The following is a 15,633-nucleotide window of genomic DNA, read 5'->3' on the forward strand; positions in this document are numbered from 1 at the left end:
AAGAGCTTTAAATTTGTTAATTACCAAAAGACAATAACGCACTGCATGAGTGGAAGCACAAGAAATCCCCTCTAAGTCCTTATGCTAAGCTTCGCTAAACTCATGTTGCAATGCAAACGTCTTGCTGCTGCTTGTTTCAAAGGAATACTTTGACATGATGGGAAATATGCTTATTAAAACAAAAACCGAGTCTTCTCTCTGAGGAACGAGACGGGAGTGAGAGGAAACGAGCAGGGGAGGGAGCTTAGTATGAGTGGAGAAAATAATGTGGGAGGATGTGAGACGGATGGAGGTTAGAGGGTTTGCGCCTGTCACGATCTCAATCAGACTTCTTATGAAAGCTTTCTGTTGTGTATTAAGTAATACGACTGTTTGAACCTCCTCACGCTGAAGTTTAAACATGTTCACTGAAATGTGATTCCCCAGAATTAATATGTGGCCAGTAGATCATACTTCAGTCTAAACAAAGAAAAGAGTGGCTCCTGCCTTGAACTGATTCACAGTGTTTATCTTCTAAAGATTACTAACCTACGGTTTAGGATTCAAGAAATCACGAGACTATGTATGTAAATTCTGGTTAATGATACTAATTACAGGAAATGCTTGATTCATTTCACAGAGTGAACGTTAAAAGCACAAACCTACATGCGGGAGCTCACGAAACGAAGGAACAGAAGCACACCTCTTAATGATCTCATGTTCCAGTTGTTGGTGTCTTTGTGTTCACAGTGAGGAGGACACCTACATTGGCTACCTGCCTCTTGCCCATGTGCTGGAGCTGAGTGCTGAGCTCGTATGTGTTTCCCATGGCTGCCGGATCGGCTATTCGTCTCCTCAGACTCTCGCTGACCAGGTAAAGTAACACTAAACCTAAAGCACACCGTGAGCTTCAGGAGAGCCAACTGAAATGTACCCGTACACCCAAAAACTGTGCAGTTTGAAGGTCGATACCTCTCTTATCTGTATGATAAGCATAAAGCTCAGCAAACAATGATGTTGACATTCTTCTGTCTCTCATAACTTTTACAAAATGTCCACTTCTGGTTTCATAGCAACCAAAACAGAAACACAAACAAACAGAAACTTTAAACTTTAATTGAATCTGGCAAACCTTACAGTGAGTGATCTTAAAATATTGTTGATGCGTCACTATGCATACGCTGTTAGGAAATCACCTAATTATCTGAGATACCCGTCTCTATCAGGACTGTCCACAACTGGACACTCGTACAATAGTGAGCCTCTCTGCACTCCCTCCAACTAAATTTGTTTTCTCAGGTATTTAAGAATCTGCAGGTCCAGATGATCTCCTTCTCTCCTCCACCACTCTGTACACAGAATGATTAAATGTACATTTATAGCCTTTATTGAGCACATTTCAGACCCAGTATTGAATCAACAATTTTACAGTTTCCTTCAGCTCCGGTTAGCTTCACTCAGTGTTGCTTGCGCCGCTGCAAGTCTCTGATTGGTTTTCAAATTTGAGCTTAATCTGGTCGACACTCAACTCAACCCAGCTGAAGTCCCACAGATCCTTCATACATACTTACACATGTGACAGTGAATGATGAATGGAGACAAGGACGTTTATTAGATATTTAAGCAACTTTTAACAATTAAACAAGATATGAAAAACAGGAATTTGTAGAATATAACTGGTTTAAACCTACAAAACATATAAAATTACTTTAAAGAACAAATTACAATAAGACAAAGGAGTGCTAAAGGATTATTGTCTGTAGCCGTGGACAGGACGGGGAGAGCATTTCTACGAGGATATTCACCATGCTCCCATGAAGCAAAACAGAAAGAGAAAATAATACAAATTCTGGAGAAAGTCCCACAAAAAAATACCACTAATACATAATTATGGCAGTTTAAAGTGCAGTTGAATAACTTAGGAAAAACAATTAGCCTGGCGCTGTCCAAAAGTCCTCTAAAGCTCACTATCTTGTTTGAAATGTGTGTTGAAATCTGATGTGTGCAATCATTAGTGTGACACTGTTTATTTTTCTCACCTGAAGTCAACCAAGATCAAGAAAGGCAGCAAGGGAGACACCAGCGTCCTGCAGCCTACTCTGATGGCCGCTGTCCCGGTACGTCCAGACGATACACTCAACACAATGCAAAGCTTTGCTCAGAATAATGATGGACAAGCCTTAATATTGACAGTTTCTCCCCCTAAAGTCTGTGCAAACACCGATGTTTGATTGACATGTCTGCCAGCAGATCAGATTTCACTCTGTATTTGTCCATAGTCCAGCTGTGACTGAGTCCAGCAGGCCTGGATCTGCTGGATCTGGTTCTGAACTGACTGTGACGTAGATACTTGCTGCATCCTCCCGATGGCCAGCGCTGCTCTTTATCACCAAACAGTGTTTGACAACCAGAGGATAAAGTGGCATATTTGAGGTGTGCTTGTCGGGGAGTATATTCTAGTCACTAACCGATCTCAGCGTTAATGATGCCAAGATGGGCTTTACTCACAACTTTGCATAGCTGAATTGTTTTGTTAATGTTGTCCCACCCTTCCACCAAGTCCTCTATTAGTTCTAGATGGAGTTTATAATTAATGGAAACAAAAAAGTAGGGCATGCAGTGTGGCGTGGAAAGCAAACTTTGCAGTCAGGGTGTTATCAACAATTTTAATCTAACATCGTATCAGGAATAAAGCCGCTTTGAATTTAATATTTTACATAAATAATGTACTTAATGACTTAACTTGTATGTGAAAGGGGTCAATTGTACAAGTAGTTACAAACCCAGAGAGCATTAGCATCCGACTCTCAAGGTCCCTTCAGCTTCATGGTGCATTTTTGTTGTTTTTGTTTTACAGCAATGCAACATTTGGTTCAGACTAACTGATGTCATCGTCTATATTTCCAGCAGCATCGTGCAACAAAAAAAGCTCTTAACAGCACCGAACACAACCTGCTCAGAACCAAACAACAGACTGACAAAGTTAGCGACTACCTGGTGAGGCTAGCAGAGCATTCAACAGCTAAAAACACACGTCTTTCCATCAGGACTTAGTGGATATAAACAAATCAAAGTGAAGGTAAATATTGTTTGGAAATTCACCTGGTGGCCGGAAGAACGACTCCTAATTTAATGTTAATGTTTGAGTTGGCTAAAATGTTTGCAATCAACTTTACAAACCAACACTTAAAGATGAAGAAGTTTAAGATTCTGATCATACTTTTATGATCTCTTTGCTGTATGTTGTCAGTTAGTTAACATTTTATCCAACCCAGTATCACACTACAGCGTGTAATACACCCGTCAGTCCACTAGAGGATACCGCGTCCACGGAGCACCTGTGTGTGAACAAAACAAAGACCCAGCAGCGTCTCCACTCCTTTGTCTTTAAATCCACGCTGACCTTCTCCCAGATTCAAACACTCCTGTTTGTTTTGTCAAACCACTGGATCGCAGACTTTATAACTCTTTGTGCTTCTTCACATTACTACTTAACGTCTGACACCGTATCCTCTAGTGGACTGACGGGTGTATTGCAGGCTTTGCCGTTGTACCGGGCCGTTTTCTCCATAGTAATTTATATGTTCATTATCCTGTCAATAATGAATAATAAAACTGAGAAGTAGGTATGGACACTTCCAGCAAAACTACTATTCGAAATTCGCTGTGAACTATTGGATTTTTAATCTGATATTCGCATAATGCCGGGACAGTTTTACCTGCAAAGCTCCGGACGCCTGAGAGCAGCGTGTTATTCTTCTCCCCATGTTATTTCATGTGGCTGGCAGGCAGTTTTTAGCTGCATTACCGCCACCTTCTGACGGGAGTGACGCATTACAACTGCGCGCAGGAAAAAACGGGGAATAAGGAAGATTGATAGTTGTACATACTAATCGATTTTGTAGATTATAACAACTATTCGAATATTCCAAAATCGTGCCCCATCCCTACTGAGAAGTGGTCTGCTTTGTGTACTTTATTGTTTGATGAGACTGTCAGGGAAGTGTTACATTCTGACAAAGACACGGTCCTCCATCTATATTCTTGTTGGCCAATATTTTCAAGCTTTATTAACTCAACTATCACCATTAAGTCAAGCCCATATAAAAGGTGAAATCCTGACTTTGCAGTGATGACTCTGTTTTAATCGTCATGTGATGTTTTCTACTAGTCAGTGAAACATGATGGAACTTTACTGCCATGAAGAAAATTGAAACGACTAAACCTCTCAAATACCTTTGATCGTGTTAGTTAGACAGTACGGCCGCTAGTTCGAGACGGTACATCGTCGCTGCTGCGTTCTCACCCTCTCTCACACATCATGACGACAGCCCCCACCAACTCCCCTCCGACCCCCACCCTCCACCGCCCACCCCAACTCCCAGCGGTCGTAGTGTAAAGGCCAAAGGGCCCCAGTTTCTGGAACCATTCACAGCTGTAAACAGAACGTGAGAAAGCCCCATGTGGTTATCCCCACGACACACACACACACACACACACACACACACACACACACACACACACACACACACACTCACACTCACACTCACACTCAACCACACACTCAACCACACACACACACACACACACACACACACACACACACATACACACACAAATTGTTTGCTGTGATATGACAACAGACTGCTGCATGAATCCTGTGTCTACTTCTTCTCTCTCTGCTCTAGCGTCTCACACACACACACACACACACACACACACACACACACACACACACATATATGTACCCCCACTGTGAGCAGCTGCTTTTTACTGCTTTTTTGTTTTGTTTGTGCCCTTTCCCCCATTTAAGTGAGACCAACTTTTGAGGACTCTGCTGATTGGTGTAATAAGTGTAGTTAATCTGTGGGTTTCACTTCTCTCCACTTTGTCCCATTGACAGTACAAAATATTTCCATTTCCTATGATTGACATTCCTCTTCCCAGCACCATCCTGTTCCTATCACCGTTTCACCCCCATTTTATCCAGTTTGTCCTTGAGAAATCATGAAATTCCCTTCAACATGCATAAGAGTATGTCATGACAGAAGGCCTCTTTGAGTCTTTTCAACACGTTTTGAAACACTCACCGACCTGTAAGCTGCCAGTTCAAGCAAAAATGCTCAGCTAGACCCTTTTTATTCTACCTAACCTAATTTAACAGAACCAGTTGAGAAGAATGTTTTTCTTCAGACATTGGTGGAAATTGGAAAAAAAATTCCCCTTGGGGATTAATAAAGTAACTACCTAACCTAACCTAACCTAACCTAACCTAACCTAAATTGGTGGATACAGAGCTACAGAGTGGGCGCCTCCCACTCAATCTGATTGGAAACCTGGCAATACTACGTCCCGCCCACTGATAGCTGTAACCTGACTACACCACAGGCCTGTCAATCAAACAGGCAACACCCTCCAAAAACAAAGCTTTTTTAAGCTTATTTTCTAATCAATGACGCGATTATTTTCAGATGGACCGCCAGAAAACTAATAAGAAGGCTCAACTTTAGCTAACAAGACCAAAACTCTTTTTGGAGCCAACCTCTCGTGGCCTCATTTTTCAGAGTCGGAAGCTACATCCACTTTTCTATACAGTCAATGGGTGAAACATGAACTTTCATTTGGAGTTGGGTTTTTGGCCAGCAGGGAAATGTGAATTCAATATTTGCTATGTTTTAGCTCTGTTTTGGCCTCCACCAACTCCTGAGGGAAATTACTGGTTCTCTGGCTGCTAAATGCTTCACTATGTTCACCACAGGGATTCTAACTGTGTCTATCTGCTGTTTGATGCTGAGCAGGTCGAGCACAGTAGGTCTCTAATAGAGTTAAGAGTGACCCAAAACTGAAAAAGGGAGTTAATCAATCAAACAGCCCAAAGTTCACTATAAAGCCCCATAAAGCTGGAGGAAGCTGCACATTCTGGACATAATTCTTTGTAGGTTCATCTGTGACCACATGAAAGCATCGTTATTGCATAATATTGTTTATAGCCGCTCTAAGGGAGCACAGAGTTTGTACATTTTCTGGAAATTGTTCTGCCTTGCCTCATGCAACAGTCACAAATCATATCTCCTAATACCACAATGAACATTTTCGCAAAAGAGCTGCTGAGTGTGAATGATTCAGATCATGATCGTCTGGCGTCCCATTTCACTCCTGCAGATGAATGCAGTTCTCTGATACGTTTCATTCAACTTTTGGAGAGATTTAATGTTGTGGATTCCTTTGTTTTGTCTCAGATTTTGTAGGTCACTCTCTGTTAGTAGTCCATTGGGGAGCATTACTGTTATACAACTAAATTTAAGGAGCACATGTTCCACATTTTGCCTGTTTGTTCCATCTCACTTGTTGTTTGGACTCTTATTTGCAGAAAGTGTTCTTTACGATTTTATAAGCCAACGATTGTGTTCAGCTTGGGTCAGAGTAAATTCCTCCAGAGCAGAGACGACCGCCAAAGTTTCTTAAGATAATCTTTATCATTATTTTTATTTTTTAAATATGGCAACAAAAAAACAAGCCACAATTATGAAAATATCATGATTTTAACTTCATCCTTGGTTTTATATGAATCTGTACAGAGCTCTCACCGACTGCTATATTAGGAGCTGCAGGGACAATGCAACTGTGCAGCAAGTCATTTCTCTCAAAATATCTTTTCATCAAGCAGTTCAGTACAAAATCCAATATTTATCATCTCATATTGCCTTCAGTGTGAAGTATTCTCCTGCTTTGCATTTCCAATTTGTCTCTTTATCAGTCGCACTTGTTTCCCCCTACTGTTTTCTCTTCTTCATTCATTTTATCACGTCGTGTTCTTTGTCTATTTCACCTACCTGTCCCACCTCCTGACTCCAGGAGATCATGGACCGCATCTATAAGAATGTGATGACCAAGGTCGAGGAGATGAGCTGTGTCCAGCGAACACTCTTCATACTGGCGTACAACTACAAACTGGAGCAGCTTGCCAAAGGATATAGCACACCACTGTGTGACAGGTATGTAGATGAGTTGTCGCAGTTGTGCGAGAGTCTTAAGGCATTGTTAAAAGTAAGATAATTTCCTGATGTGGTAGATACCTGCCTTTTTCTAATATCCTCTCTCGTCTGTCCATCCAGGCTGGTGTTTGGGAAAGTCCGCTCTCTGCTGGGAGGTCGGACGCGGGTCTTGTTATCAGGAGGCGCGCCGCTTTCAGCAGCCACGCAGCGCTTCATGAATGTGTGTTTCTGCTGCCCCGTCGGTCAAGGGTACGGTCTGACGGAGACCTGCGGCGCTGGAACCATTAGTGAACGTAAGCAGAAATGTAAAACAAGCGTGTAATACACCTGTCAGTCCACTAGAGGGTACCATGTTAGAGTCACGTGTTGCCTCAAGTGCCTAAGGTGCCTTAGCTTTGGCAACCAAAAAAACACCTGGTTATGTTTAGGAACAGATCATGGGTTGGATTCAAATCATAGGGCCTCATTCACCAATATCTTCTTAAGATTTTTCTTGAATTTGTTCTGAAGAAATGTCCTCTGAAAAAGTCTGCGTCAGATTCACGCCGTGTTCTTAAACCCCGGATTTGTTCTTAGACTGATCCACGGTCCTCGTAAACTAAAAGCGTGTGCCAGTTGTCCCTAATTAGCACAAGTAAATGCCCTGCCAATGCCCATAAAAGGACATGAGACTGCAGTGCCGTGTGCACAGTCACAGACGGTGAAGGAGAAGAGAGAAGTTGAATGAAACATAAATAATTCTGACAGACGGTAGAGCAGCGAACTCCAAGAGGAACAACAACTTCAGCAGGAGGTGAACAGAAAAAGCTGTTCACCTGCCCCCAGAACCAGTTCACCTGCCCCAAGATCCTGTTCACCTGACAGACAGCCAGGTGAACAGTGCCACTATTACAATCCCAGAAACACAGAAAGCTTAGAAACTGAAAGTAAAGTGTGTTATTGGTTTTTTTAGTGATGTGTTTCCTTCTCGAGAATAATTGTAATATATAAAGAATCACAATGTAAAAGTCAAATACATTTTAATTAACTACCAAGCAATTCATTGCTGTCAAACCTGGAAGGCAAAGCTGTTTTCCGCTTGTCAGGGTGTTAGTGTAGTGATTATTCAAAGCCTTTGTAAAGTAATGAAAATAATTTTTAAAATAAAAGATATAAAAAATATCATTGTAGAATAAATAATATAATATTATACAAGTGTAGAATTGAAGAAAACGCAAAACCAATGATTTGGCACAAACATTTCAGCACTCAGATGTGCGTACGTCTGCTCTTGAGTGTTCGTAGATTTGGTTCTTACCTAAGAACAAATCCCAAATAAGAAAACATTGGTGAATGCCAGAATCTTAGTAAAAATCTGCGTAAATGGGATTTAAGAAGAAATTTCTTCTTAAGAACGGTTGGTGAATGAGGCCCATTGACTGTATGTAAAAGTGGACGAAGCTTCCGGGTTTGAAAAATGAGGCTGATAAGAAATACCACCAAGTGCCACTAGAGGTCGGCTCCATAAACCCTCTGAGAGTTATCTCGGTGTCGTTCGCTAAAGTCATTCCATCTTAGTTTTCTGGCCGTCGATCAGAAAATAATCCCGTCATTAACTGGAAAATAAGCTTCAAAAAGCTGTGTTTTTGGAGGCGTGTCTGTTTGATTGACAGGCCTGTGGTCAGGTTAGGCTACCCAAATAAAATGAGATATTTTAATTGTAAAAAGTTGAGATGATGTCAGTGACCTCCTCTGAATGTGGTCTGAGTGGGATCCCAATGCATCCGGCGTGCGTTCACGCCTACAGTTCTAGCTGTGCACTTGTGATGCGATCACCCAGGATGGATGTTACTGCCAGGTATGAACAGGCTCCTAGTCTTGTTCATCTGCAGTGATTCACTGTGAGACAACAGCAGGACATCAACAGGAACAGCTGCTTTGTAACTAAAATGAGATTAAATAAGTAATTTGCTCTAAATTAAAGTTAATCAGCTGGAAACGTTGCATATTATTGAGCAACTGAGTTATTAAAATGATGAAGTTTCCACAAGCTGAGAGCAAAAATGAAAGCAGTGGGAGGACACGGAGAGGGACGGAGCGTTTTACAGCCGGGGATGGGAAAATGGATGAGAGGCAAAGGATTAGCAGACATATTGTGCCGAGGCTGCAGTAAACAGAGGAGGAAGTAGGATGTCTGTTTTGAAAAGACAGAGCACTCTGGATAAATCAACATGAGCAACAATTCTTTGTACACTGAGATCCCAGTTAGTATCAAGATTTTAGCCTGTTGTGAAATCCAAAGTAATGGATGTGAAAGTTCATGCTCACAGACATTCCTCACAGCTTCTCACAAACATGAAAATCTTGTTGTTGTGGGTTTTTTTATGAATGTGCATTAATGCCTCTCACATCTGTGGTGGGGATGTCTGCTACGATCATCATGCAGCTAATTTGTTGGCTTCGGTGAAATAACAGAAATCCTCTCAGCCTTTCCCAGCAACACAAAACAAAGAGATCTGCCCGCTGCCCGCTGCACGCCACCTCCACTGCGGTCATTTGAGCTAGAACACTGTGTTGTGAGCACTCCTGTGGGATGGGGTTTCCATGGCGAGGGAGCAAGTGAGGTCGTGTTGCTATGGCGATAAATGTCCTGCCGTGATCCAAGTGGGCTTGTGTGTATATGTGTGTGTGTGTGTGTGTGTGTGTGTGTGTGTGTGTGCCTGCGTGCGTGCGTGCGTGCGTGCGTGCGTGTGTGTGTGTGTGTGTGTGTGTGGTTTTATTGTCTGTTCCAGTGTGGGATTACAGCACTGGGAGAGTGGGAGGACCGCTGGTTTGCTGTGAGATCAAGCTTAAAGACTGGGCGGAGGGTGAGCCTGCTCACACACACACACACACACACACACACACACACACACACACACACACACACACACACACACACACACACACACACACACACACACACGCTCTCTCTCTCTCTCTGTCTGATCACTCTCACTCTCACACACACACACACACACACACACACACACACACACACACACACACACACACACACACACACACACACACACACGCTCTCTCTCTCTCTCTGTCTGATCACTCTCACTCTCACACACACACACACACACACACACACACACACACACACACACACACACACACACACACACTTTCCATCCACTTCTCATTTCTACATTTCTCAGGCTGGTGAGATTGTCACCATTCCATCACCTTGTAAGGAACGCCGACCCCTTTTCTCCCGACTCCTGTTCAACTTCCATCTTTTTACGTAACGGATAATAACTCATTTTTATTGCGCACTGTGAAATATTGATACTTATCAAGTTGACTTTACTGCCTGCTTGTTTTGCAAAGCAGAAATAGAATTTAAAGTAAACACAACGCCTGGTTTTTATCTCAATAAAATGATTGTGTAGCAGGATGTGGGGAGTTGAATGTACAAGCCACTGATGTTCCTCGCCTCCTTTTCAGGTGGTTACCGTAGCACTGACAAGCCTCATCCCAGAGGGGAGATTCTCATTGGTGGACCCAACGTAACCATGGGATACTACAAGAACGAGGCGAAGAACCACGAGGACTTCTTCGTCGATGAGAACGGCCAGCGGTGGTTCTACACGGGAGACATCGGAGAGTTTCAGGAAGACGGGTGCCTCAAGATAATCGGTGAGCAGCATGTGTGGACGTCAGAGGACAGAGAGGCAGTTTGTAGGTGCAGATTTCCACTTGAGGATGTCCATGTAGTGCTACTACATCAAAAGCATAAATTATCAACATTGTGCGGCACACTCTTGAACTTCTGCCAGACAACCTCTCTGTTTCGCCTCCATTCATCTGTCTGGCAGGAAAGACTTTAACAAATCAGATCTGACTGCACTTCCTATAATTACTCCACAGTTCTGTTTACTCCAGCGAGCCAGAACTTTTCTCTTTTATCTCGATGACGCTGGTCCGATACACAGAGTCCACTTTGTCCCTTCTTCTTGAGATGCACGCACACACACACACACCCACACACACACACACGCACGTGCGTCCGTACTTGTACATGGACACACACATGTTGTTACGGGCAGCTGCCTCTGCTGTGTTTCCAGATCGGAAGAAGGACCTGGTGAAGCTGCAGGCGGGGGAGTACGTCTCTCTGGGAAAGGTGGAGGCCATGCTGAAGAACTGCCCTCTGATTGACAACATCTGTGCCTATGCCAACAGGTGTGTGAGGGGTTGTAAACGTGGTACTTTATTGATCCAATGAAGAGCACACATCATCGTCCATTTAATGACGTACAGCTGAATAAACTGTTGGACATCTCATTGGCTGTGCTGCCTGTGTACTTGGATGTAGTGTGAGCTGAAAACTCCTTCAAGTCGTTCCAACTTCTTCTCAGCTACTTACTAAATGTTCAATCTGCACTTGGCAGTTATTGTTGTTATTGTTGTTCTTGTCAAAATGAAATGAAATGCTACTCTGCAGCTCTTTTGCTGACGCTCTTTGTTAGGTTTTTGAATTGTTTTGAATGAAGTCGAGTTGCTAACAGGTAAAGAGTGAAGTTTACCTCCCAGGAGTTGGTAGAGATCAACACAAAGCCACGGGCCTGTTTTCAACACGCTGCGAGCGGACACGTTGTCATGTTGGAGAACCCTGTTGCCATGGCGCCACAGTTCAGGTCGCTTGCACCAAATGTTTTCCCTCAAACGCCTCAGAGCGCCACAGTAGAGCTCTGTGTTGACAGTCTGACCCTGGGGGACAAATTCATGGTGCACAACCCGGCTAATGTCAAAGAAGACAAACCTGGTTGAGCTCCAGACCTGATGCCTCTTTTCAATCTCGGACATTGACGTTCTGCCCCTCTTAAAACACAAATATCACACAAAACACCTCACCCGGCTCACTGCTTCATTCATTCTCTGTAGATGATTTTCCATGGTGAAATTGCAAATGCATATCTACCACTGGTGACAAAAATCCACGTAGGCCCGGTGCTGATGTTGATTGTTAACCGCGGTGTGCTCCGTTCGTGTTTAACAGGAACTGAACCTTCTGTTGTTCAATCAGAATGATGTGTTTGCTTTATTTTGAAGCACTCAATCGTTGCCTCACAATTCGTATCACACCGGGACAAAGCCGAAAGTTAATGCTTTCAATGCCAGTGGGACTTCTACGGAGACACATTTGCGGTCACAGTACAACAGGTTTGAAGGTGGCGGAGCCTTCTGGGTCCTACGATACCACGGAAAGCTTTTCACACTCAAAAACACAGACATGTTCGGTCGTTCTGACTCACAATCTGAGTGTTGTTCTGCAGCCCGAAATGTTTATTCACTTCTGTGTCACTGTGCAACAGACTGAGTGTTTTCAGGGGATTTGAAGGTTGCAATCTGTGCACACTCTGTTCAGGCATGAGTTGTTTCCAGCTCCTTACATGGCTAAATATCTCGCTCAGTGAAGAGTTGATGGTTCCTTCGCCGGACGAATGTGTTCGTGCTCCATCACCTTATTCGGCCCAGCGGTCGGTCGCTGGGGACGTTTCACTCAATAACTGCTCTGTTTTTCTTCCCCTTTCACACCTTGCCTCCCGTCCTCCTGTTCCTGCTCTGCAGTGATGAGACATACGTGATCAGCTTCGTGGTGCCCAACCAGAAGCAGCTGCTGGCTCTGGCCGACCAGTACGGCATCTGCGGGTCGTGCGAGGAGCTTTGCAACAGCAAGGCCATGGAGGAGCTGGTCCTCAAGGTCATCACTGAGGCTGCACTCACAGGTAAAGCGAGGTCAAAGAAGAGGTCAAAAACTTCAGCTCAGAGCTCCACACCAAGTTGGTACCAAGTTCATGTTTCGTCTTGTTTCATCGTAGCCCAGCTGGAGCGCTTCGAGATCCCTCGCAAGATCCGTCTAAGCCCAGAAGCGTGGACCCCCGAGATGGGACTGGTGACTGACGCGTTCAAGCTCAAGCGCAAGGAGCTGAAAACACATTACCAGGACGACATCGAGAGGATGTACGGTGGTAAATGAAGTGTAGCACAGAGGTGTTTATTCTCAGAGCACTCACCAGACCACCGCGTGACTCTGAAACCCTCTCAGCACCCTCCGCCCCGCCCTCCCACCCTCCACCCCATCAATGAGAGCCGCAGCGGCCTACAGCTGTGGTAAATCTTAAAGATCCTAAGATCTCAGACAAAGAAGGTTTAACCAGCATTTACTTGAATTTGAGACAAAAGACAGGCTGAGAAATTGCTTACAGGAAAACAGGAAAACACGCGACATCCCTGTCCGCTCCTGCCTCTTCCAGTTGTTCATCCAGGTGTGTGACCTCCGTCTGCGGAGGTCCTTATTGTTCCAGATGTGAGTTATGAAACGCAGCGTGTTTGTTGAACTCTCGTCTGAGTGCCACAGCAGAAGCTCAGGTCGGTTTGTGCTTTCGATCAAGTACGTCTCTAAATCAGCTCATTGTGATTCTCCTCGTAACATTTAACTTCTAGATCTGGAATTGCTTCTCGCGCTTCTTTGTTGCGTTTCCTGCAGGTCAGGAGACGGTTAATTTTCCTGTTTTTTTTTTTTTTCTTTGACTTGTTTTGAGTTCTGTCAGTGGTTTATTTTGCCTCCCACCCACAGGCAGACTGCGACTCCCACGCTTGTGGGGCGTCTCTCCCGTCAGCACGTCTTCATACCAAAAGCACAAAGTCATTCGAGGGCAGAAGAGAGCAGGTCGGCAGAAAACCCTGAGCGCTTTCTGGTCTCATGATTTTTTATCTTTCAGTCAGGCTGCTTTAGGAAAATGACCAAATTACAACTACGAGGCTTATTTAAAAAAAAAGGAAAAAGAAAAAAAAAGAAACCACAAATGCACTGTTGTTTAATCTATTTAATTTTCCTACAATGAGAGTATAATTTTCTATGTGTACAGACAAGTTTGCACAAACATGCACATCAACTTGCTCCCATTAGAGATGAAATTACTGTGTAATCGCTGTATTTGATGAATCATTGTGCAATATGAAAACAGGTCATTTCTCCACGATTTGATGACAAACAGTACAGAAACAAAAGTTTCTCAGTGTGTGTGGGAACCTGTTTTTAAGTGGGACTTCTGTGTGCGTAGCTCACATTTATTCTGCTTAAAGCCTTGTCACATATATTTTGTCACTTGCACGAGAACGAGTGTGTGACTCATCAGTTTCACACACACACACACACACACACACACACACACACACACACACACACACACACACACAACGACACTTGTTGTTGCCTTTTTTCTTCCAGACTCTGAGTCTTGCCTTTGTAATTCCTGACTGATTTTTAATTTGATGTTTTTACTCAATCGCACACAGGTGGAGCTGTGATCAGCAGAGGAAACAAACGTTTAGTCTCTATTTCAACTTTGTGTCATAGAGCAGTGTTGGAGCTCCACTGCGAGAACCAGCCTTTGTAACATAATTGCATCCAACTATTTATTTGTAATTTGCCTTTGAAAAAAAACTCCCAAATGAAGTGAATAAAAATTGTGTTTGGTCTTTGTGTGAGAGCCTTTTATTTCCGTCACATTCACAGTTTAATGCGTTGAATTGAAAGCATTAATCACTTGGATTCTTTTGCTCTGAGCACATCAGCCTGACTGGGTGTAAAAATCGATGTTTGTGTCACCAGCTAAAGAGTGAAATCAGCCCTCCCTGATTCAATAACTGATGACTAATTGAACCCTAATTCGATTCGGCCATTAATGCTCAACAGTCATTCTAGTTTTGAGGCGTGAATTCCCAGTATTTGGCCGTGTCTGATGAAATGGGTGGAGTTCAGTCAAGACTATTGATTTACATCGGTCACCTGGAGATCAAGCTTTTAAAAGCAACAAAGCCACCCTTAAAGTGACTGAAAAATACACTAAAACCCCAAAACTATTCATTCAAATTATGGTGGATTTAAAAAAAAAAAAAAAAAAAAACTAAAACAGCATGAGGACTTTTATTTCTAAATGACTTTTGTTTTCTGTAGTTCTATGGAAAGGTCTAACCTGTCTGTGCCAACTGTCGCTTGGAGCTTCAGTTTTCTTCGCTGTGATTACAGTCTGGTAATTTGGCTCATATTAGCGTTTGCACAGCCACTCTGATGGAGGGACCAATCAGCAACAAGTGTGACTGGTCGCTGATTGGTCAGGTTGCTGGCATCAAGTAAAAAAAAGAACATATATTTTTCATAAAACAATACAATTTCTCTGTTTTAACATCCGATATGTTGTCTTTGGTCTATTTTAAATATAAATTCATGTGATTTGCAAAATTCCATTTTTATTTACATTTTACACAGCGTCCCAACTTTTTGGGAAACGGGGTTGTAATTTAAAAAACTGTTTGACTTCCACAGATGTTAAAAAATAAAGTACAAAAATTTTAAAATAAATGTTTTTCCTCTTCAATAACATTTTCTATACCCAAATTTTTCACGTGACTCTTTGGAAGGGTGTGACCCACAGGTTGAACACAACTGGATTACATCAGCTAAAACTACCTTCACTTCTTGCAGCGAGAACAAAGACAAGCTATATACATACGCCAAAGTATCAGTCATAAGTTACTTTTACATCTGATTATTTTTTTTTTTTTTTTTGTATTTTGCTGATATTTCTTATGTATTTTTATTTGAGGATCTTTAGTTGTAATG

General features: G+C 42.9%; 1 protein-coding gene across 2 annotated transcripts in view; it reads left to right on the forward strand.

Annotated features, from left to right (window-relative positions):
* acsl3a (acyl-CoA synthetase long chain family member 3a) overlaps positions 1 to 14,493 on the forward strand; it is a 34,978-nt gene extending 20,485 nt beyond the window's left edge. For both annotated transcript variants that reach the window (XM_069147467.1, XM_069147468.1), the window contains exons 7-15: positions 730 to 853; positions 2,025 to 2,096; positions 6,835 to 6,974; positions 7,095 to 7,267; positions 9,746 to 9,820; positions 10,449 to 10,640; positions 11,072 to 11,186; positions 12,576 to 12,733; positions 12,827 to 14,493. In XM_069147467.1, the coding sequence (XP_069003568.1) occupies positions 730 to 853; positions 2,025 to 2,096; positions 6,835 to 6,974; positions 7,095 to 7,267; positions 9,746 to 9,820; positions 10,449 to 10,640; positions 11,072 to 11,186; positions 12,576 to 12,733; positions 12,827 to 12,984 (1,207 nt within the window). In that variant the 3' untranslated portion in view covers positions 12,985 to 14,493. The remainder of the gene's footprint in view (positions 1 to 729; positions 854 to 2,024; positions 2,097 to 6,834; positions 6,975 to 7,094; positions 7,268 to 9,745; positions 9,821 to 10,448; positions 10,641 to 11,071; positions 11,187 to 12,575; positions 12,734 to 12,826) is intronic.
* The last annotated feature ends 1,140 nt before the right edge of the window (positions 14,494 to 15,633 follow it).

This window comes from Embiotoca jacksoni, unplaced genomic scaffold, assembly GCF_022577435.1.
Source record: "Embiotoca jacksoni isolate LCO1_2020_lvr unplaced genomic scaffold, fEmbJac1.0.p SCAF_14, whole genome shotgun sequence".
Classification (NCBI taxonomy): Eukaryota; Metazoa; Chordata; class Actinopteri; family Embiotocidae; genus Embiotoca; species Embiotoca jacksoni.